Source organism: Papio anubis, chromosome 10 (genome assembly GCF_008728515.1).
Source record: "Papio anubis isolate 15944 chromosome 10, Panubis1.0, whole genome shotgun sequence".
Taxonomy (NCBI): Eukaryota; Metazoa; Chordata; class Mammalia; order Primates; family Cercopithecidae; genus Papio; species Papio anubis.
In genome coordinates, this window is record NC_044985.1 from 5516215 (window position 1) to 5541757 (window position 25543).

A 25543-nucleotide genomic window follows, 5' to 3' on the forward strand; every position below is an offset into this window, starting at 1 on the left:
CAGAGAGAATAGGAGACGTGAAGTTACTTTTCTGCCAAGTTTTCTTTCTAGCCTGAATTTCACAGGAGTTCTTTCTTTCATCTTCATTTTCAGATTCCCCAGCTACAATTGCCTCCATATGGCACCTAAATATTCAGCAGTCACTGTGCACTAAGCAGTGTGTGTAAAAGCATGTAATACATACATCCAGAGTTATTTAATCATCAAAACAACTCTGGTAGGTTGCAATGATGATTCCTGGTTTTCAGATGAGAAAACTGAGGCCAGATAAAAGGAGGAACTTGCCAGGGTCTCAGCTACCTGTGGTTGAGCCAAGCTTCAGGCTCTGTCCAATGGCAGGTCTCAAGCTCTCACCATTTTACTGTCCTACCACTGTCACACAGGCAAGTGTCAGCTCTCACTGCCAGATATGTTTCTACTGATGCTTAATAATAAGCATCTCCCTCCCAAAGGAACAGAAAGGAATTAGAAACAGACAATATTTGGGGAGCAGGGAGGAATGGCTAACTATGATAGAAAAGTGTGTTAACGCATCCCTCACCATCTATAGAAGTGCTGGTTAGAAGGGGTTTTTATATTACTTATGACCACTGAAGATGTGTGTCCAAGAGATGGAGTCAGCTGAAATCTGAATTCAGTGCTCTTCAAGTTTATTGACACGTTGAGATGCAAACTGCAATTGCTCATAACTTAGATGTAACTTGTAGAATTCTAGAGCTTCCAGAAGCAGAGCACGAAGAAAGATAAAAGTTTAATACCCTATTTATAGAAAAGGGAGCCATCTTTTTCTGATAAACATCTAGATGACGAGGGGCAATTTCAGAACTGAAACCTCCACTGTATGAGTCTAGGTTCTCCAGAATAACAGAGCCAACAGGATTATATATACATATGGTATAAGGAATTAGCTCACATGATCATGGGGGTGGAAAAGTCCCCAGACCCGCAGTCAGCAAGCAGGAGATCCAGGAGGGCTGAGGGTGTAAATTCCAGTCCTAAAGCTAGATGGCTGTACCTCCAGGAGAGTTAATGTTTCTGTTTGAGTCCAAAGGTAGAGAAAGACAAGTGCTCCAGTTTGAGGGCGGTCGGCAGGAGAAGTTCCCTCTTACTCGGCCTTTTGATTCTATTCAGGTCTTCAGCTGATTGAGTGAAGCCCACCCACAGTGGGGAGGACAATCTGCTTTACTTATCTACCAGTGCTAATGCTGACTGCATCTGGAAACCTCCTTCCAGACACACTCAGAACAGTGTTTAACCAAATGTCTGGGCACCCCATAGCCCAGCCAAGCTGACACCTACAATTACTCATAACAGCCACTTCATAAGTGAGTCAACTAATTTTCTTCTTCCTTTGCTTGATTCCAGTTTTCTCCTCCTAACCTCACACAAGGAAATTCTTATCAAATATCAGTTTCAAAATGAGTCAATCACAAAGATACAAGATGGATATAAATGATGCATAATCAAACTTTTTCCTACGCATATGATAAAAAAAAAATTACTGTGATCTTCCAAAAAAACTTAGATAGGACGAAGTCCTGAGCAATTTTCAGGCAAAGATTTTACCAAAGAATACAAGGGGGAATGAGAAGTCCTGATTTGAGATCCTGAGTACATAGCTCAGCTCTTTGGATTTCCCTGTTCTGTCTCTTAAAGCCTTTGGCATGGACAACACTTTGAGTCCCAGATTCCTTCAACCTGCCCCTCCTAAACTGCAACTAAGAGCTTACATAGCTTCAGTCACCACAGTACTATAAATTAGGAATTGCTGTCAAAAAGGTTTCAGGATCCACATAACAATCACACTCCAGAGTCCAGACTACAATGGAAGTTGGTGGCAGAAGACTCCAAATTCCATATTTTTTTCGCTATGCCAAGGAAAAGGAAAAAGATGAGGAGTATCCAGGATGACCACACACAGAAGTAATGACATATTTCAAATGAGAATGAGAGCTCATTAACAGTCAAAGTGGCTGGGTACATGTTTGCAGCTGGCATTCAATGAAAGGAGCACTTCCATGGGAAGCCCAGGTCATGGAGTCAGTACATGCACAGGTGTCAGTTATAAAGGTAAGGAAGTATGCCGCCCAGTGAGGTAAGCAGGAGGAGTTTGGAATTCCACAGGATAAAAGTATAAAATGTCATAAAATATTCACACTTGTGTTTACATGTGATTATTAAAATGCATGTTAATGTTTTAACTGTAAATATCATCAAGCTAAATTTCTTTTTCAGTAGGTTTGCTTGCAGCCCAGAAATTCATCAATTTGGGTCACTGAATTGGATTTCAATTTTCTTTTTCTCCCCTTTTAAAAAGTAGCATGAAATAGGACTTTGGGGTTAGATTTGGCATCAGAATTGTCAAAGTCAAAGTTCATAACATTTTCATACATCACAAAATAATATAATGTTCAAAACCAGAATAAACTCCAAAGATCATCTGGCAGTCTCTGACATTTCAAAAAGGATAGATTTGCAACCAGGAGACGTACGGCAACTGCTCACTGTCACAGGGTTCTAGGAGTGCAGAGACACTCCTGCCTCCAATCTTACTACTTACCCTAAGTCTAGTTGCTAACAAAATCTCCTTGAACCACATATTAAATAATAACCTTGGGATATTACTCCATGATTGTCCTTCTCCTCATTAACTTATATTTGAGAATTGATAGGACAAAGTGTGGCAACCCTGCTCTTGGAAACACAAATGTAGGATAATTAAAAGAATAAATGCAACCAGAATCATCTTTAAATATCTCTTTGTATTGACAAGGAGAATGGTGAGACCGTGGGAAGCACAGTTGGTAATATACAATTTCCTCGATTGATTCCGCTGGGCTAGTCCTCGCGTGTTAATGGCTTTCAAAAGGCAACAAATCCCCTCCCAGAGATATGCCCAAGAGAATTAAAAACAGGTCTTTAAATAAATACATATATACACATGTTCACAGCAGCCCTATTTACAATAGCCAAAATATGGAAACAATTCAAATGTTTATCAAAGAACAAATATATTTTTTTAAAAAACACCCTGGCATATGCATACAATGTATTATTCAACCATGCAAAGGAATGTAGTACTGTACATGATGCAATATTATAAATATCAAAACTATGCTAAGTGAAAGAAGTGAGATACAAAATGTGACAAATTGTATGGTTCCATTTATAGGAAATATCTCAAATAGGTAAATCAATACAGACAGAAAGCAGCTTAGTGGTTTCCAGGAGCTAAGAGGAGGGATGGGGATGAGATCTGACTGTTTAATGGGTACTGAGTTTGCGTTTGTTTGTTTGTTTGTGTGTGTGGGGGTGGGTGAGTGATGAAAATGTTTTGGAGCTAGATAGAAATAATGGTTGCAAAATATTGTGGATATACTAAATGCCTGTGAATTGTATCCTCTAAAATGGTTAATTTTATGTGCATTTCACTTCAATAAAAAATAAAGAGAGACTATTATAATGGTCTAAGGATGTGTGAAATTGAGTAGGCTATAGTCCCCTTATTCAGTCAAGCCCTCATCCAAGTACTGCTGTAAAGGTACGTTGTAAACGTGAATGAAGTCCATAATCAGTTGACTTTAAGTAAGGGAAATTATCCTAATCTGTATGGGTCTCATTCAATCAGTTGTAAGGCCTTATGAGTAGAATGGCTTTTAATACTTCCCGAAGAAGAAGAAATTCCACCACAACTTCCATGCATGCCTGAGAGTTCCAGCTATACTTCCTGATAGCCTGCCGAGTGGATTTCAGACATACCTGGCCTCCATAACCATGTGAACCAATTCTGTGCAATAAATCTCAATATATTATCTCCTACTAGTCATGCTCCATTGGTTGAATCCTGACTGATATGAGTGGGTTCTACATTTAGAAGACTTGGCATCTAAAAGCCTTTTGTTCTTCCCCAGACTTCACAGCAATTCTCTCACAAGTAAAGCAATCTTAGAGAAAGATAAAATAGTTCCAAAAAGTACCCTTTATACCCCCAAATAACTATACTGCCTGGAAAATGAAGAAAGACGTGCTATGACTGAGGAGTTATTACAGGCCGGTGAGGGTAATGTTGATAGCCGAGGCAAGGGTGCTCACCAAAAAATGAGACATAGAGGGACTTTTACCCAGTAGAACCTGACATGCACCAGCTCTTGTCTGCACCGTGACTTTCAGTACCTCTTTCTCTCTAAGCAAGAGATTGGGAAGTCTTTTATAGGAAATGTGCCTGTCCCAAGATAAATGGGCTAAAGATAAAGACATTGGAGTTGTCTAACTAAAGGCCCAGCCCTACTCTTCAGGGTAGCTCCAAGGCAATGCATTCCAGACACTTCCTTTTGAAACATGAGCACAGTCCAAGACCATCAGAAGCATGAGTAAAGTCTCCGGCAAGAATGAGAGATCACATGACATAACAGAGAAAAAGCAAATTGGGAAATGTGACTATGCAGAAAAGAAGCAAAACACATGGACACACACATAGACATGCATGTACAGATATGAATACATACATACACACAGAAAGGAACAGGCACATACACATATAAACAAATGCACATACAGAGACATGCATGTACAGGTATTCCCGTACACATACATACAGAGAGAAACATGAATGCACACATACATATGCATGCAAAACACTGACATGTGCACAGGACTACACATGTGCACGCACACAGACATGCATGTAAAGATATTCAAACACAAATATACATAAAATGAAATATGCACATATGTGTACACACATGTGCAGGCACACAGACATACATGACAGATATGCACATACACATATATGCACAGAGCAGAACATGCATGCACACATGCATACACATGTGCACGAGCATGGGCATGCATGTACATGTATTCACAGACATACAGAAAGAAACATAATGTACATGACATTTGCAAGCATGGACATACATTTATATGCACACATATACATGTGCCTGGACACACAAAGACATATATATACACACACACACAAATACACAGAAACATAAACATCCAGATAAACACATACACAATACAGTTATAGCACACAATTGCCCACATGTGTTTATGCATGTGGACATGCATGCACATATATGTGCATGCATGGACACAAGCAAACATGCACACATATGCATATACATGCATGTATATGCACATACAAGCCCACACACATGTATATGTACATGTACCCATACGTGTACACACATGGATACATGCAAACATACACATATGTATGCACACACATGCCTGTACAGGTATGTATATCATCACACATGGACATACACATACATGTACACACACAAAGAAACCATTGATATACCCAGAGTTATAAGAAAAGATAATTTAACCTGGAAATTCAATATTAAACTCCAAAAGCTTAGCTTGGTGTCTCTGTGTATAAAAGTTTCACTCATGTTTTGGGAAGCACTCTACCCACACACATGACCAAAGCCCCTATCTCCCACCTCAAGCCAAAGTAACCTCTGTGGCTCCCAATATAAAGTGAGCTTTTGGTAGAATGGGCACACACAGGCTGGGCACAGTGGCTCACACCTGTAATCCCAGCACTTTGGGAGGCTGAGACACGTGGATTGCTTGAGCCCATAAGTTCCAGACCGACCTGGGCAACTTGGTGAAATCCCATCTCTATGCAAAGTACAAAAATTAGCTGGACTTGGTGGTGTGAGCCTATAGTCCCAGCTACTTGAGAGGCTGAGGTGGGAGGATTGCTTAAGCCTGGGAGGCACAGGTTACAGTTAGCTGAAATCATGCCACTGCACTCCAGTCTGGGCACGACAGTGAGGCAGTCTCTAAAAAAAAAAAAAAGAGAGTGGATGATATATATTGATATGGTTAGGCTGTGTCCCTACCCAAACTTCATTTAAATTGTAGTTCCCATGATCCCCATGTATTTTGGGAGGGAGAGAATTGAATCATGGAGATACTTTCTCCCATCCTGTTCTTGTGATAGTGACTTAGTTCATAAGAGATCTGATCATTTTATAACGGGCTTTTCCCCCTTTTGCACTGCATGCCTGCCTCCATGTAAGATGTGCCTTTGTTCCTCCTTCACCTTCTGCTACGATTGTGAGGCCTCTCCAGCCATGTGGAACTGCGAGTCTTCTAAACCTCTTTTTCTTTATAAATTACCCAATCTCAAGTATATCTTTATTAGCAGTACAGTACAGACATACATATATGGAACTTCCCGTTCACAGACCTACAGCAGCTGATGTGATCTGCATCTGAAACGTGCATATTTGCAGGACTTCTCTCTGATGAAGACAGCACCTCTGCATAAGCTAGACAGAGTGTGTCATCCTTCATAGGGAAGGCCTGGCCTTCCATCCAAAATCAGTAGGGAAACAAGATCTTGGTTACACATAATTTTACTTTTGATTTCTCCTTTCTCTAGTCTTTTTTTTTTTTGAGACGGAGTCTCGCTCTGTCGCCCAGGCTGGAGGGCAGTGGCTGGATCTCAGCTCACTGCAAGCTCCGCCTCCCGGGTTCACACCATTCTCCTGCCTCAGCCTCCCGAGTAGCTGGGACTACAGGCGCCGCCTCCTCGCCCGACTAGTTTTTTTGTATTTTTTAGTAGAGACGGGGTTTCACCGTGTTAGCCAGGATGGTCTCCATCTCCTGACCTCGTGATCTGCCCGTCTCGGCCTCCCAAAGTGCTGGGATTACAGGCGTGAGCCACCACGTCTGGCTCTCTAGTCTTTTAATAATGACCTTAGAATACAAGTCCCATGCTTTAAAGATCAATTGCTCTGTAATTACTGCTTGCACACAATTTTGGGTTTCCACCCAGGGCACTGAATATTTAAGGGTATAAATAATCCCACAGCCTCCTCCTGTCATCTCAGCAAACCTGGTGCTCTATGCTGCACCCTGGCAGAGACTCAGTGAGTGCTGGTCAGTGGGCTGAGTGGCTCATTCTCACTCCTTCCCAACCTCACCTATTCAAACCATAACATATCCTCAGAGATATGTTATCTGAACTCAGCTGTGGCTGGGCAAAGCATGAAACTCAGTTGTTAATCTGGTATTCAAAGCCCTGAGTCCAGTTCCATTAAACTATTCAAAACCCTTGAACTGAGTGTGGCTTAGGCGACAGACTGTGCTGGCTTTCCTAAGACTGATTCAGTTTTAGGACCTACAGTTCCACATCCCGGGGAAATCCCTCAGTCTTGAGTAGACCAGAATGACTGGTCAGACTAGTAGGGATCCTAAAATCAGGAATACCAGTGCAAGCATTTCCCCCTTGAACTGAAAACATGTCTACCACCTGTGATGCATTACTAATCAGAAGAAGTGCATTATGAAACACATAGAAGCATAGACAGAGCACAAAGGCCCATATTTCAAAGTGGGAGTGATAAGAATATGATGACAAAATGTCCCTGACTTCAAGGACCACACTTTTCCCAAGGAAGCAGCTATATACACACATAAGAAATACAAGTCATGAAATCATAACAAATTCAAGATTGGGAGAGATGTGTCCCATGCAGCGGTGGGCTACTGTGAACATCGCCACAGTGAAGGTTCCTAACTGGACTCTCCCCGCAGCAATCCGATCCACTTCTCTTCCCCATGTGCTAGATGATAGAGATTTCTCAAATCCAGAAGCAGCTGAGCAGGACTGGAGAGGAGGCTCAAAGGAGGAGGGTAAGGTATCAGCCTTATAGTCCATTGTAACTTATGCCGCAAGTCAGCAAACTCAGGATCAGGCCAGACCAGAACTATTTTATTTCTCTCTGCAATGACTGGAAAAAGCTGCTCCAATTTCCTTTCCTCTTGTCCTCTCCATTCCTGCCCTGGGTACTCTGCCACCCACCTACCCAGTGAATTATTCAAATCTTCCAATTCTTATTTTACAAACTGCACCTGTACCTGCTCCCCAGTTCCATTACTATCTCTTTTATATCCAAAGGATAGGCTTTAGCATAACCTGCACACCAGTCTCTCTTTCCTCCATCTTGCTTGTTACTAACAAGAGAGGATGATAATAGCAGCTCTGACCATGAGAGCTCCCTTCCATGCTCTCTCCTCTCTGCACAATAGATTCTGAATGTCTTTGCAGAGCACTGAATGTCCTCTGTAATATTTTCCCAATGGACTGTTCTTGTTTCCCTTGCCTCCCTCTACTCTGCTGCATGTATGAAACCCTCTCAGATGGCCTATTTACTGTTCCTATCCTACTATCTTTGTCTTCTTACGGTCTTACCTGGTTCACACCATTCCTCTTTCCTGGAATGTGCTCCATCTATTGAGGTCAAACCTGTCCTTCAAGACCAAGGTCAAGGTGATCTTCCACACAACAACATTCTGGGTCATCTCGGCTAGAAATGCTCTCTCCCTTTTACGAATATTAAGCACACTCCATCTGTAAAGCACTTATCAAAACCGTTCATATCACAATTAAATAAATGTCTTATCCTCACAGATATGTGTTTTATCACTTTGGGAACACAGATCTATGGGCTTTACTTCTTTGAAGTTTTCATATTTTCTCTTATTATATCGCCTTGTATATAATAGGTATCCAATAATGCATTCAATGAATTATCTACAAATAGTGTTAGGGAGTAATTTACTAATTCCAAATATTTATATCATGTTTATCTTTTATGGGAGGCATGCCCTGTGCAAGGCTTATATGCTATGGAATCATTTTGAAGAAAAAGGTAAGACAAGAAATGAGAAAGATAGGGCATGTATTCAAGTCTTATATATGATTGCTTAGAGTTGATTAGAGCGGGCAGCAGTTGATATTAAGTGAATGAACTAAAAGTAGAAATTTCCTAGATAGAATGATTTACTTATTTATTTTCCTTACTAAGAAGCAGGCCATCTGACTCTTTATCAAGGAAAAGGCAGAGAACTTTAGAATATTTGCCACAATTTTCTTAATCCAGTCTGTCACTGATGGACATTTGGGTTGATTCCAAGTCTTTGCTATTGTGAATAGTGAGTTCGTGTCCTTTGCAGGGACATGGATGCAGCTGGAAACCATCACTCTCAGCAAACTATCGCAAGAACGGAAAACCAAACACCGCATGTTCTCACTCATAGGTGGGAATTGAACAATGAGATCACTTGGACACAGGAAGGGGAACATCACACACCGGGGCCTATTGTGGGGAGGGGGAAGGTGGGAGGGATAGCATTAGGAGATATACCTAATGTAAATGATGAGTTAATGGGGGCAGCACACCAACATGGCACATGTATACATATGTAACAAACCTGCACATTGTGCACATGTACCCTAGAACTTAAAGTATAATAATAATAAAAAGAAAAAAATATTAGCCACAAGAGCCTACCTCTGGCACTGATCACTGGCAATGATAATTGTGGAAGTGTAAAGGAAAAATCCACAGATTCAGGTCAAATCATTCTTAGAAATGGATAAATGACATCTACAATCTTTCCTAAGTGACAATGAGCTTGACGTTATGCTAATCTGTTGTAAAACTCAATTTATTATCATTAATGGCATCCTGCAAAAATAAAATCTTGGTAGGCTCAATGAGTAACCAGTGGCCACGTAACCCTCCTTGAGCCTGATGCCCTCTCCTTCTGTGTGGGAAAGCATCTAGAATTCTAACCTGTGCTTGTTTCACTTGTTTCTTTCAGCTTCCGGCCAATACGGTGCTTCCATTCTACCAAGCTTCAGAGAGGTCCCTACAAGGCCACTGCAGGGAGTTCATTACTCTTAGCTCGGATCCTTTGTACTTCATTACTTTGTCACCATTGACATTTATAACACTGGCCCAGATTCCCCAGGCAAAGGGCAAATAAATCAATAGCAGAGCCATTGGCAAGGAAGAGGGATATCAGGCAAAGAAAATCAATAGGCGGCATGGTTGTATGATCTCATTAACAATAGTTGCTGTTTTCAAACCAGACACTTCACAGGCATTATCTCATATCTTCAGAACAAATCAATAAAGCAAGTATTACTACTCCTACTTCACAGATGAGGAAACCAAGGCTCAGAGAGGTGATGTTAATCATGAGAGAGCTAAGTAGCAACCTTTCTATGGTTTGAGCTCAGCACTGTCTGACCCCCAACCCATTCATTTCCCATCTCACTACCACACATACTCGTGAGAAAAATACATTGTAAGAGGAAGCTGGAGACACTCATCCAAGTCTTGGAGGCAGCTAGCTGCACAACACTGGGCCCAGTCATGGATAGCATGATAACCTTTCAGATAACCACAGCTCTAATATTTATACATTATACATATGTGTGTGTGTGTGTATGTGACTGTGTGTGTTTTCCTTCAACATATATTACGGAACATGTAATATGTGTCTGCCAATTCAGTAGCAGGGAAGACAAAACTATAAATGAGACTGGGGTCCTGTCTTTGGAACCTCATGACTACTCCATGCTGAGAAGTGGAGAGGGACAGAGGTGACGTCTGGAGTCTTTAACCGTCAGACTAGATTTGATGATTTTAAGCTTGACTGACTCAAAAAGTATCACATGATTATAACCCATCAGAGGCAGCTTGACTCCTGAGAAAATAAGTTTAAATAATTTCACGTGGGTTTTGGCCTTGTTAACTCTTCAGATGATTTTATCAAGAGTATTGTGGGCCAGGTGCAGTGGCTCATGCCTGTAATCCCAGCACTTTGGGAGGCCGAGATGGGTGGATTACTGGAGGTCAGGAGTTTGAAATCAGCCTGGCCAATATGGTGAAACCCCATCTCTACTAAAAATACAAAAATTAGCCGGGCGTGTGGCGCGCACTTGTAATCCCAGCTACTTGGGAGGCTGGGACAGGAGAATCACTTGAACTCAGGAGGCAGAGGTTGCAGTGAACGGAGATTGCACCTGGGTGACAGAGTGAGACTCTGTCTCCAAAAAAAAAGAGAAGTAAAAAAGTAAATATTGTCCACACCACCGCCTCCACTGTTTACCAATCATCAATTAAAGTCATGTTGACACTTTGCCTTATCTATTCATCCCCCTAGAGTGGGAGAGAAGAGTAAAATTTAAGCTTTGTTGCATAAAGACTAGAATACTTTTAGCTGGAAGGCAATTCGAGTCCTAAAGGAAAAATGCTGAGTTGGATGAAGTAGCTTTTTACGTTATGATTATACTGGTGTTACAAACTTTACTGAGCTTTTATTACATGTCAGGCATCAACCTAGGCACATCATCTGCATCACCACCAGATTTTCCAAATTATAAGTGTTATAATAACATATACCTGTGTTCTAATTGAGAAGACTGACGTTTGCAAGACTTAGTAATTTGTCCAGGTCACATTAGTCAATGGTGAAGTCATAATTTGAACCCACAGCTGATTCCAAAGCCTGACTTACAAGAAATGTGCCATCTTCTCTCCATAATTAAAGACTCTCTCACTCTACCTCTACTTTTAAGCCCATCAGGTCTAAAAAGACAAACTTTTGATGCAGAGCTTCTCAGCAGACAAATGAATTATGCATTGTGTCAAATACTTCATATCATTCCTTAAAAACCAAACTGTGGCAAGATCTATTAGGAGTGTGGAATCCAGACACGAGTTATGTGATATTGGGAAAGTCACTGAACCTCTGTGACTCAATTTTCTCATCTATAAAAATAGAAATAAGAATGGTACTTATCTCCCTGGGGAAAAATAAATTAACATAAGGAACGAGTTTAGACTTAGCATACAGAAAGATATTATCAAATAATCATACTAACAGTAACTACTAGTTTTATGGTACTATTAGTATTAGTATGCTATAAATACTATACCATTTTTAGTATTATCATTTGGTAACAGTGAAGAAAACCTAGAATTAGCATAGCCTACACGGGATACTTCAAAACCTTGAAAAACTTTAATACTACCAACAGATCCCACGCAAATAACTTTCCTTTGAAAGAATTAATTTTTAAGATAAGCCAGATCTTTAGAACAAGGATAATTTTTTTTGCTATTATGTTTGTTTGTTTGTTTCACACACCGTGTAGCCATAGTAATGCTCAATAGTTTTTGCTTGAGGAGAACTAATTTAAAGTTTATATCAATAAGAGTCACGTCATGTGACTTCTGGGCCACCATACAAAACATCCTTTGCTATCACAGTCAGGCAAAGATGTGTAAAGTCTGGCGTTTCCTTGAAGGCCACCCCTCTTAGAAGGAGATTACTAACAGCTCCTCCCAGCTGAAGACAGTCTGCATTTAGAAACAACGTGTCATTGATATTTTTGCTTCATTCATTTTTTTTAGTCACGAGTATAGACAGAGCAGGCAAGTGATGATATAAAATGAGTAACTCAAGGGCATTCTATTCAAAGAGTGGTTTCACTCTTAGAAAAAACGGACAACTTTTACAGAGCAGTGCAGAGCATGGAGCAGGCTGGCACTGCTATCATGAGGTGATTCATGTAACACACAGAAATAAAATTGCATCTTAAATCATAAGATAACACACATTCCTGTTGCATGAGAAGAAACTAAATTATCTATTGAATTTATCTGTGGGGGAAAAATGTAACTTGTTATTAAAGGAAAAAAAAATAACAAAAATCCCATATAACCCAGTTGCAATTCAATGCTGGTTATCCACAAAGTAGAAAATATAAGACATGCGTGTTTGGGAAATTGGGATGATTATTGAAATCTGATATTTCAGGATGCTCTAAAACACACCATTTACTTCATGATGCAGAAGGTCAGATTAGATTAACGTATCTAAAATACTGTATTACCCAAAGAGACAGTATCATTAAAAATTATCTGGACACAATATAAGACAATTTCGTACAGTGTTAGGATTTGAGTCTGGAAGAGGCTGTGGTTTGGAGATTCAGTATTTACTAAAGAACTATGCATGACCATAAACAAAATGAAATATAATTTGAGGAGCCTATGCATTTAAAATGAAATAATCTTTTAGAGGAGTCACTGTGGAAGCTATAAACTTGTTTTAAAGAAGATTACATGAATTTATTTATTAAAAGAGCATACCTCAACTATTATTATTCCTACTGCAACATATTTGAATTGTTGATGCACACTGGCACAATCCTTTCCCCAAATCAGCCACAATTCCTAGCCCATGGCTATAACTGCACCCTCTTCTCTCCTCTTAAAAGAGGGAGAGCAAAATGCAAGGCAGAAAAAGAGGTGACATTACTAGATCATTGTTGATTTTTCTCTTTCTCTGGTAAGAACAGCAGCTCAACTTGCTTCTGAGAAGTACCCTTTCCCTGTTATCAACCCATGCAATTAACACTGAACTAACTCCTTCACTCTCTTCACAGCGTAGCTGGGTGAAAAATTTGGCCATGGCCATGCAGCAGATCCCAATCACCTGAACACTGCCATGGTCTGAGATTGGTCCTTGAAAACTCAACCCCATGACTTAACCCAGGAAAGTTTTCTGGAACTTTTAAAAGTGAGAGGTTTTCTTTCCACATGGAATGTTGAACTGCTACTACTTAAACCTGGAGCTGATGATTTCACCTTCATAACCACTGAAATCTTGCCTGCAAATGAAGTCCCTCCAAGAGGTAAGCAGTCACATGTGGAGTGAGAAACAGACAGACTGGAAACACCGGAATCTTCATATTTGAGATTCTGAAGCCAGCTGTACCTGAAGCAGATCTTATACCTTGAAACTTCTATTTTAACCAACTATTATTTCCTCTTTTGTTGTCATTGTTGAATCTGGTATGAGTTTGATATACCCTTGAAACAGTGCTAATTGATAACGAGTCACACTAGATTCTGCAAGACTCACCATGGTTCAGAATTGCTCTTTTGGAGCTCGGTTGAGCACCTCCCTGGAAGTTACACTTACAGTCACCTTGACAGACACATTAACAAAAAAGAAAACAGGAAAAAAAAAAAAAAAACCCTCACAGTTCTCTTTTATGTTTCTACATCCTTGAAAATAAAGAAAAAAAAAAGCAAACATTTCTTGAGTATATGCTAAATACCAAGTATTTTGCATATAATGTTTCAAGAAATCCTTACACAGCTCTGTGAATTCATTAAATGAATTACGTATTACTATCCTCATTCTACCAATAAGGAACCATACACAAGTTAGATAAATTCACCAAGGTCACACAATGTTTCACTACATGAGAGATGCAAACATGGGTCAATTTGTCTCCAAAAAGCTGGGCATCTTCCACTCTAGAATTGTGCTTCCTAGTTTAGCATCGACTCCCAGATTTGAATCATAAGAAGCCTCTGTGTCCAAAATCAAAAAGGAATTAGAGTACGGTCTTCCAAAGTGAGCATTTTGAAGTACACACCTTTTATTTATATGCATAAATTCTTCTGTGCTTTCTATAAATGGCAGCCGTAACTCACCCTCTGCAAGATGCTTGTAAGGTGATTTTATGTGAAAGCATTCAAGGTATTCATTCAATGATACTGTAATGTTGCACAAGACACAGTAGGCTCAAAGTGTAAACCTGAGGGATTGGGGAGAATTAAAGAACCCTGTTCTATAGATGCAATCAGAACTCATTTTAACATGTCAAAATCATGTGTACATGCTCACAGATAGCTCTGCGACTTACAGATTAACTGTAAATTTTATGCATCTTGAGAAGAAATGCTTTCAATTCCTGTATTTTTTTTTTTTTTTTTTGAGGCAAGTAAATATTGAAATCTTGATGGGCAAACAGCCGCTGGAGCAGAAGAATAATGCCTCTGGCAGGCGTGAGCTTTGGCCTATCAAACTGGCAAGTAGGCGATTAATAAACGTCAGCTGCATAAAAAAAATGTTATCAGCATGCCATGAGTGCAAATTTCATTTTTATGTCTCTTCAGAATTTTGTAGCAACAGTTTAAAGGCCGTACTATAATTCTTTTCCACCTAAACTTTAACCTGTTTACATATTTTTAAAAAGTAGCTACTTCTTAATTCTGCAGATTAGCAAGAAGTCTTCTCTCAGAAGAGTAATATCATACTTCTCTCAGAAGTATGATGATGATAATAATAATAATAATAATAACAACTCTTAATTTCACCAAATAATAGTAGTTTTTGTTTTGAAATCAAATTTTCTTGATATATTTTGGATGCAGCTGGAAACCATCATTCTCAGCAAACTATGGCAAGAACAGAAAACCAAACACCGCATGTTCTCACTCATAGGTGGGAACTGAACAATGAGATCACCTGGACTCGGGAAGGGGAACATCACACACCGGGGCCTATCATGGGGAGGGGGGAGGGGGGAGGGATTGCATTGGGAGTTATACCTGATGTAAATGACGAGTTGATGGGTGCTGACGAGTTGATGGGTGCAGCACACCAACATGGCACAAGTATACACATGTAACAAACCTGCACGTTATGCACATGTACCCTAGAACTTAAAGTATAATAAAATAAAAAATTAAAAAAAAAAAAAGAAGGCGACATCAGGACCAGAAAAAAATAAATTAAACACGGCCGGGCGCAGTGGCTCAAGCCTGTAATCCCAGCACTTTGGGAGGCCGAGACGGGTGGATCACGAGGTCAGGAGATCGAGACCATCCTGGCTAACACGGTGAACCCCGTCTCTCCTAAAAAATACAAAAAACTAGCCGGGCGAGGTGGCCGGCGCCTGTAGTCCCAGCTACTCGGGAGGCTGAGGCAGGAGAATGGCCTAAACCCGGGAGGCGGAGCTTGCAGTGAGCCGAGATCGCACCACTCACTCCAACCTGGGCTACAGAGCAAGACTCCGTCTCAAAAAAAAAAAATAAATAAATAAACACAAAAAAGGAGAGTTTCTTTTAGAAGTTTCAAGTTTTTTCGATTCCTAAGTCTGCCTGGCTGTCTATGCTCTTGTGACAGGGCCAAGTTAAACAGAGACTTAGAAATAACAGTGATAGAGCACGCTACGCTTAAATCTGAGGCATATACATCTATACTTTCAAATGAAATAAGTACATTTCCAGAAACATTCTCTCTTCCAAATGGGTTACTTCCCTAAATATATGCTCTCTCTGTTTTAATGTTATTTTTCTTAAATTCACTGATGCAATCGGCCAGAACAAGGAATTCTCACTTGAAAGTTAAGAAATGTCAGTAAACCACAGAATAAAGTTTGCAATATCCCATAACTTGACAGATATGAGCATCAACATTCTTAGAGAACCAACAGTGAAGTTTTAATGTAGACAATTATATCGGCTATTTTTTTATGGGCCAGTATCTACATCATGGGGACCTTCAGGAAACAAACAAACAAAAAAACAAACAAACAAAAAACTGCTTTATTTATAACAGTATCTGTAGCACCGTGGCTGGTATAGAGTATGTACTAAACCACTGTCCTCTTTAATAAGGAATTGGTCCTTTCTTGGACAAAAAGAAAATGAACAAACTCGCTTTTGCTTTGCAATGAAATGCTATTGGTGGTACTGAAGAAAACTGAGACACTAGATTTACTACATACTTTTTTTTTCGTATCTATCTACCATGAAAAATGCTTTCGAGTGTTTGATTTACAGTTGGAAATGTCCTCCAAAGCGATCTTTTCTAAAATTGTGAAGTTCAGTTGCATTCATCATTAATTCCATGTAGCCATCTTAATACCATCCCTTCCTGTTTTCTCCATCCGTACTCTGCTCTATTTCTGATGCATGGGGTTTGGTTTCCTTGTTCCAGAGTTCCCCCAGGATTAGTGTCCTTTCTAAATAATAAGCCTGGATGTTCATATTGTCTCCCTTTACCTTCTGCTAGGTAACTTTCATAGACCAGAGTGTTGAGGTTAAGTGTTGGTCCAAATCCTTCCATCTGTTCAACAGCTGTTCAAATGGGAAGGCAGCCCAGTAGGCAGATGTCTCCCATCCTTAGAACAATGAGGTCATTTTATTGGGTATTTGATATGGTTTGTATTCGTGTCCTCACTCAGATCTCATGTTGAATTGTAATCCTTAATGTTGGAAGTAGGACATGGTGGGTGGTGATTGGCTCATGAGGGAAGATTTCTGATGAATAGTTTACTACCATCCTCTTGTTGATGTCCTTGTGATGGTTGGTGAGTGAGTTGTTGAGATATAATTGTTTAAAATTGTGTGGCACCTTCCTCCTCTCTCTTCTTCCTGCTCTGACCGTGTGACATGCCTGCTCCTCCTTTGTCTTCTGCCATGACTTTAAAATTCTTGAGGTTTCTCAGAAGCTGAGCAGATGCCAGCATCGTGCTTCTTATGTGGCTTATAGAACCATAAGTCAATTAAACATTTTTTCTTTATAAATTACCCAGTCTCGAGTATTTATGGCAATGCCAAAATGGACTAATGCAGTATTCCTCCTCAATCTTAACAGTTCTTTTCTACCTGATAATTATGAAGCACCAGAAATAAAATAACAAGTTGTCTGTAGTACCTTGCTTTAAAGTTTCAATTCACCAGTCTTATTGTTGGCTTAGCTAAAAGAGTGAAGGGTCATATGAATGCTATACACAGTGGTAAGATTTAATGAGGATTTTTTTTTTTTCATTTTTAACAAGAGGATATTATTGGAACTTCCATTACACAGAGCAGAGGGCCATGAAAAAGGTCTGGGCTTTGTGGTCAGTAAGCCCAAATTTTCCCTCTTTCCTAGGATGTTTTAATTTGGTTAATGATATTAATAGTTACAACATTTCTGCTAAGACTTCAACCAGAAGACTGATCTCATTCAGATATGGAGCTCAAATTTATATTTCTTCACTGTTCAGAAAAAAAAAGGTGAGAAATTAAAATTGTCCTAAGTTGGTAGTACCCCCTGGCACCTGGCAGAAGTTAAAAAAAAAATCTTATTTTGAGGAAAGTGTCTCAATTTTTGATCCTTAGAGTTGTCACAAATTAATTGCAATCAATATGAACAAACACACATGCGCACATGCGCGCACGCGCACACACACACACACACACACACACAGCATAAGGAAACAAGCTACCACAGGAAAAAATCTAGAAAACAGCTAGTAACAGACTGGGACCCCCACAGACTTCAGATGTTGGAATTATCAGAGACAGAATGTCCAATAACTATTAATGAAATGCCTAAATACATAAAAAGATGGAAACGAACAAAAGAATGGAGACAACAAATTATCTTTTTTAACAGTCATGCTTCAAAAAGAATAAAATATTATTTTTAGAAATGAAAGATAAAATCAATGAGAAATGATTCATTGAACGGGATTAGGCATAAATAAGGAGAGGACTAGTGAATGTGATGATAAAGCCAAATGAATTGCCCAGAATGCAAGATGTTATATCAAAGAATGAAAACTATAAGAAGAGTGTAAGAAATATGATGATAGAATTAGCAAGTCTAAGTTCATATAATTTAGATATAAAAGAATTGAGTAGATAGAATAGGAGGAAGTAAGATTTGATATTTTGAGAATTTTTAAGAACTGATGAATGGATACGTATGAATAACAAATATGAATTGGATGCGTAGATACATATAACATAATGAACAGGAAACATAAAAATATCACGTAAGATACTTTAAAAAGAAATCTACAAGCAGACACCTGATGACAAAATGGCAAAACATCAAAGAAAAAGGGATGATTTTAAATCAACTTGTAGGTGGTAGGCACGGAGGTGGTCAGAGTACCTACAAAAGCAGGACAGATGGACAGCTGACTTCTTGGTATTAACCAGGGGAGCCAGGAAACAAGAGGACACTGATGTGCCAGTGAATCTCTGAAATTGGCTCTTCAGTAGGAAGAGGTAGGGAAAGTCCTGGCTTTTAGCATTTCTGATATCCACAGTGTAAACCCTCCTACTACAGCTGATTTCAAGCTGGCATCCTGCCACCATTGAAGGATGCAGAGTTGGGGAGAGACGTGTATACCTGACTTTTACAGGTATATGGGCTCCATAACACTTCCATCTTATAGGTACACTGGCTCCATAACACCTCTGACTAATTTCTCTACATCTGAGAGAAAATATTCTTCAATATTGAATTGAAGATCTGGCAAAATCATCTTCCAAGATTAAAGGTAAAATACAAACCTTTTGTTCAGGAAAAAAAAAATACATATATATAATGAAGGAAACCCTAAACAGAAAAGAATTCAAAAGAATTTAGTTCAAAAGAAGAAAATAAAGGCTGGCAGAAAATAGAAAAGTCTGAGATAAAGGAAGAAATGAGGAATATATAAACTAGTGTCTATATTAATATATCAAAAATAAGCAGTATCTAAAAACATAAAAATGAGTATTATTAGGAGGGGGAATGGAATCAGAAATAAATGAAACTCAATCTGGGATCAGTGTTGATTGGTTCTTCCAACTGCTATTTGGGGAACTAACATGGACATTTTTTTGACCCTACTGCAGCTAGGTTTCTGGATCAACATTACATCTGGAAATTATAAACCCTTTATGAAGCTTGAGGGCTGTAGCAGGAATCATTTTTCTGCCTTTTCAGCTCTATCTACCGGCAAGCAAAAGCAGGGGCACGTGCTGCCTTCTTCACAACCATTTTTCAGAGACCTCCTCCTTCTACTTATGAATTTGCATACAGTCTGGGGCACGGGGAAGTCCTTCCAAAAGAGCCCACAAAGAACTCACACTGTAAGTATACAATTTTGTAAGCAACTAACTTACTGTTTTAAATGTATTTCTGCTTACAATGCCTTGAGTTATTAATGTTTTCTGCACTGTACTGTGATAGAGAGAGAGAGTCAGAAAGAATATGATGGAATCACAGGAAAAGTTGGATATATAGGAAATAGGGTAGCAGAAACAAGTTCAATTGTACAAGTAGCTCCATAATGTAAAAGGACCTACATTTGCCATTATAAAAAAAAAAAAAAAGGATGGACAGATTGGGTATAAAAATAAAATCTAGCGGTATGTTCTTCACAAGATCTCCTACAAAGCTGAAAGAAAAGGAAAACTTGAAAGAAAAAGAATGAGAAAAGAGGCCAGGCAAATACTAAGTTAAGTGAGACTGTAATAGGAATATTAATAATGGGCAAAATAAATTTACGCATTGAAAGACATTACTAAAGTTTAAAAAGATCACTTAAGTGTGATGAAATGTTCACTTCATCAGGTAGATAAAAAATTTCCATCTTGTATGCATGTAATGAATACTCTCATTATATATAAAGTGAAAATTGACAGAACTTCCAGTAGAAAAAGAGAAGATTCACTATTTTAGTAGGAAATTACAATGCCTTTAAAATTTTTGATGAACGATTGAGTTGTTCAAATCCTTAATTTATGCACTCATACATTTAAGTTAAAATTAAGTAAAACTTAAAAATATATTTTAAAATTAAGTACACATTTAAGTATTTTGCTAAATTACTTTAATATTTTGCCTCTTGGAAATTTTTATAAAATAAGATAGAAATGCAGTGCCTATTTCTGCCACAGATACATCTTGGCATTTTCTGAACAAGAAATCTTGGTTTCAGATCTCAGATATGACGGGAGCAAAAGGCTGCAGACTTGAATCCTTAAACACCCTAATGAAAATTATGTATTCATTTATTTTAATAAAGCCCACTGGAAAGGTATGAACTAGAACAACATACCTGTGACTCTGCCCAGGGTGAGTGACCTTATAACCCTGAACTCCACTTCTGGAGAGAAGTTATAACTGAGTCGAAGTTGATGGTCCATCTGCAGGAAAACAGAAAACAAAGGCACAGGTCTGCAAGTAAGAAGCATAAAACGATCCCATCTGGAAATAGCTTGAAACAACGCACACAGAGAGCAGATCCCCCTCTGAGATTTCCTCTCCAGAGAGATTAGACAGGTCTCGTTAATTCTCCCACAATGCACATAAAATACCCCTTGCTTTCTTCTTTGTGAAATAAGGATTTTCACACAAGTCTTCTCCCTGGGAAACTGTATATAGCGTTTTACAGGTATTTATCTCCCCAGGGAGATTTTCTCACCAAATTCTTTGCTGCAAACAAGCAAACAAATGAAACCTGCTCAGGAACTTGCTGTGCAAGATTAACATTCATAGGAGGCAGGAACTCATTTTCCATTTCTCCCCCTTTCTCTCAGTTTGTCCTTAGGGCCACCACTGCCTCCATTGTTCCATAATTCTAACCTGGTCTCATTTAGGTGTGGGCAGAGAGCTTTTCCTGGGCAAGGATTGCAGTTCGACAAAACATGTGGCCCTGGGGAGGAGAGGGTAGCTGAACAGTTAGTTGCAACCAACATAGACGGTTGATAATCCCATCTTGCAGGGGTGAGCAAAAGCCACCACCGGGACTTTAATAGGACTTTATTTCTATGACCATCCTTTAGAGATCCCTCCTTACTTCACCCATTGCTAATTCCAGCTCCATCTGTTTGGTCCCCTCCCCATTCCTAGGAGACCTCCCCATTCATTCTCACTTTTTCAGGCTAGCCATATCCTACTGGTTTCTTCCAGGCTCTACTCTGACTATGCATATGGTGCTATTCCTGGAAAGGATCCTCATTATTTTTCAGTTCACCTGTAAGAAGAGGAGACTAAGATCCCATTGGCCATGTGCCTAACTTTGCACAGCTTGGGTGCAACCCACCGGAGATTCATACATAGTCCTCCCATCTTCCTTGCCATGACTTTCCTTTGGCATGGCTGCTCAGAATGACCCTCCTCTGTTCTCAGGCAACTTACATTCTAGAGGAGAGAGCTAGGACAGAAAGTTTGATAAGTAAATACATTGTATTGGAACTTAAGTGCTGAGAGAAAAAAATAATGTAGGCAAGGATAAGAGGGAGTGTAGGGTTGAAGTCAAGGAAATAGATTGTTCTATTAAATAAGCTGATCAGACACGGCCTCAGTGAGAATGACCTCTTGAATCATTTGAGTCCAGAAGGAAGTACAAGAACTGGACATGTATATACATAAAGAATAGCATTCTAGGCAAAGCAGTGAGTCCAAGGGCTCTGCAAATAGCGAGGAGGCCAGAGTGGCACAGCTAACGTTCCAGAGGGCATATAATTAGATGAGGTTAGTGAAGCAACCAGAAAGGGAGCAGGGGTGTCAGATCATGGAGATCCTTATAAGCCACTGGAAGACCTTTGACTTTTTCTGTGTAAGAGAAAGGAAACCATTGACAGGGTTTGGACAGAAGAATGCCAGAGTCTGACTATTCCTTCACCAGGATCACTCTGACTGCTGTGTTGAGGATAGACAGCTGGGGAACCTAAAGAGGAGCAGGGAGATGTCAATCAAAAGGCAACTGTAAACAGTGATAATCCAAGCAAAGGACAAGGGTGGCTTGCGGAAAGGTAGCTGCTATTGATCCACAAGATGCGGCATGTAAGAGAAAGAGAGATGAAAGGAGAACACCACAATTTTGAGATTGTGTACTTGAAAAATGAAGCTGCCACTAACTGGGATATGCTTTTGGGGATGAGGTCATTGTTTCAGGGGAGCTTCCTAATAAGTCAATTTTAACTATTTACTTAAATATTCCGATGCCTAACAGACATTCCTATAGATATGCCCAGTAGGTTGTTGGTATAAGGTCTGGAATCCAGGGACAGGATTAGTGTTAGATACACATTCAGGACTGATTAATTGGCATGTACATGAAATTTAAAGATGTGAGATTGAATGAGATGAGTATGGAGTGAGTGTAGATCAAAAGCAGAAGTTGGAGTCCTTGGGTGTTCTGATGGGTAGAGTTTTGAGAGATGATGGGAAACCAACAAAAGAGACAAGAGGGAGCAACTAACACAGGCAAAAGGGTCAACAGGTGAGAGTTGTATCCTGCAAGCAATAAAGACTCAGGTCAATTGCAAGAACAGGAAGGAATCCTGACGTCAGTTGCCAGTGAGAGGAGAAGGAAAGATAACACTGAGACATGACCACCAGATTTTGCAAGGTAAGCACACTGATGCCTTAAGAAGTACAATTTTGCTGAAGCACAGAGACAAAACCTTTTCAGTGTGGGTATAAGAAAAAGGTAGGGAAAATTTGAAGAACAAACATATAAACAACATTTCCAAAAATATGGGCAAGAAAATGACAAAGAGAATGGAACACTATAAGAAGTCAGATAAGAGAAAGGTTTCTTCTCTTTATCCAGAGATATGCTGGCTTGTTTGCTTGTTTAGCTATTGTCATTGTCTACTAGTTCTTAATGCATGTAATAATTATTTGTTTTATGCTTTGGGGAGTCATTCAGTAGAGCTGGAACAAATGATGAAACAGAGGGAGGAAGGAGAATTCTGGAGTGATTTTCTTCAGTAGGATATCAGATCTGGCCCACAGGTAGTCAGGTCAGGCCTTAGCTAGAACCATGAACTATTCCGGAGGGAGAGAGAGTGCAAACACAGATGTGGTAGGTATGTAACGTGCTCTTGAGAATGTGCGGATATTCTCTTCTGAATGTTACATTTTTACAAGAAATAAGAAAGCAAAGTCATCTGCTGAGAGTTAAGAGAAACTGGCAATTGTTAGCAGTATAAGTAAAGAGGAGAGAGTGTAAAATGGTCAACCAGGAGAACAGGAGAACAGACAGACTGAAAAACAAGGAGTGATTGCTGGGCAGATGCAAGGGCTTGCTGAGGGTCATGATTCTAAAGGGGATGATCTGGGCTCTGTCTATTCTCTGTTGAGCTCTGCCATCATCTGCTGCTGGCCCTTTATATGGAGCTCACTGAGATCTCATGGGGTGCCTCCCACACAACATGCTTTCAGACAGCTTTAGCCAGCGCTCACACGGACCCTCTTCCTGAGCACTCTCCTCCATGTGGCCAACTCTACTCATCTTCAAGACTCAGCTTACTCCTAACTTGCTCCAGGGAGTAAGTACTGATACCCAGGTGGGATCAGCGCCCTCTTCAGTATCACCTGTGCATTCTTCCTCCACAACCCTTCCCACAGCCTGTGATGATTTCCTCTTTGCCCATGCATCTTCCTCACTGTAATGCAGCCCAGGGGTTGGCAAACCTGAGCAGACATTAGTATCACCTGCTGCTTTCCCCTCTTCCATAGCCTCCAATTTAGTAGATCTGGTGTGGAACCCAAGAATCTGCATTTCTGTTTGCTTGTTTGTTTGTTTGTTTGTTTTTTGAGATGGAGTCACTCTCTCTCCCAGGCTGGAGTGCAGTGGCGGGATCTCTGCTCACTGCAACCTCCACCTCCTGGGTTCAAGCGATTCTCCTACCTCAGCCTCCCCAGTAGCTGGGATTACAGGTGTGTGCCACCACACCCGGCTAATTTTTGTATTTTTAGTAGAAACGGGGTTTTGCCATGTTGGCCAGGTTGGTCTCGAACTCCTGACCTTGTGATCCACCTGCCTCAGCCTCCCAAAGTGCTGGGATTACAGGCGTGAGACACCACACTTGGCCCAAGAATCTGCATTTCTAACAGGGTCCCAAGTGATACTGACACTTGTGGGACATGGGAAGCACATCTTGAGAACCACTATCCTAGTTCTTCCAAGTCTGGGGGCAGGTGTGATTTGTAACTATGTTTCCAGCACTAGGCACTACACTGGTATCGGGTAGAAGCTTAGAAAAGTTTGATAGAGTAGCCAAGGCACAGTGGCTGATACAGGAGAAAGTAACGAAGGTACCTGAATGGTAAGCTCTCTTCCCTCTCGGTTAATCTTCAAGTGGTGCATCCTTCTGTTAGCAAAGTTATCTGCATCAATGGTGAATACATGGGTTTCTTCCTTGTTTAGGTGATAGCGAACCTGTAAGCTTCCTTGAAAGAAAAAATATTAGAAATTAGAATTTAAAGCAGCACCTATAAAATGCAAAGACATGATCAGATTGTCTTTTAATTGATTATCAGGACCCCAGGTCTTAATCCTTCCATTATTCAATTTTTAAAAATATATTACGTATGTTTATCAGGGTCCCCACAGAAAATTCTGAGGAGAGCTGCAAAATTAACGAGAGAGAGAGAGAGAGAGAGAGAGAGAGAGAGAGAGAAAGAGAGAGTGCGTGGTGTTATCGCAAACCAAAATGACAGTTTAGAAAATAAAACATCTATTTGGTAATTGGATCATGAAACTTTAATAAGGTAGAGTTAAGATCTTTTCTACTTTCTCTTCAATTCCTACCACTTCCTATAACTCTCTTTCTTCCTAATTGCTGTCTCCCTTTTATATCTAAGGACTGGAAAGAGAATCAGTCCTGTTATCACCCATTGATGTATAACGTTCATGATGGGAGTGTGGCCAGGTTAGGGCACCCTGCCTCACTTTAACCCTTTAGGGTCCTTTAACCCTCTTAACCCTTTACAGCCCATTAGAACGTTCAAATTTTATTAGGATTGTGTTTTTCAAACAGCTGTTAGCTATTCCTTGTTGGTTAGGAAATCCATTTACTGGGTCTCAATCAGCATTTCTTACAAAAAGAAGCAGAATTTAGCTATATGAGACTCCCAGGAGACATATTAAAAATGAAGTGTATCATTTGTGTGTGTGTGTGTGTGTGTGTGTGTGTGTGTTTGAGAGAGAGAGAGAGAGAGAATATTAGCTCACAAAGCAACACGGCCACTTGGGAGAGATTTGTTAAGGGACACAAAATTACAGCTAGATGGGAGGAATAAGTTCTAGTGTTCTATGGCACTGTAGGATGACTAGAGTTAACAAAAGTAT

At 39.9% G+C, this 25543-nt stretch overlaps 1 protein-coding gene across 1 annotated transcript in view; it reads right to left on the reverse strand.

Annotated features, from left to right (window-relative positions):
- The window catches only part of CNTNAP5 (contactin associated protein family member 5), an 832800-nt gene that overhangs the window by 36058 nt on the left and 771199 nt on the right, over positions 1-25543 (reverse strand). Inside the window, exons 17-18 of the mRNA XM_031651151.1 lie at positions 24512-24642; positions 20516-20603 (exon numbers count right to left, since the gene is read on the reverse strand). Of these exons, the coding sequence (XP_031507011.1) occupies positions 20516-20603; positions 24512-24642 (219 nt within the window). The remainder of the gene's footprint in view (positions 1-20515; positions 20604-24511; positions 24643-25543) is intronic.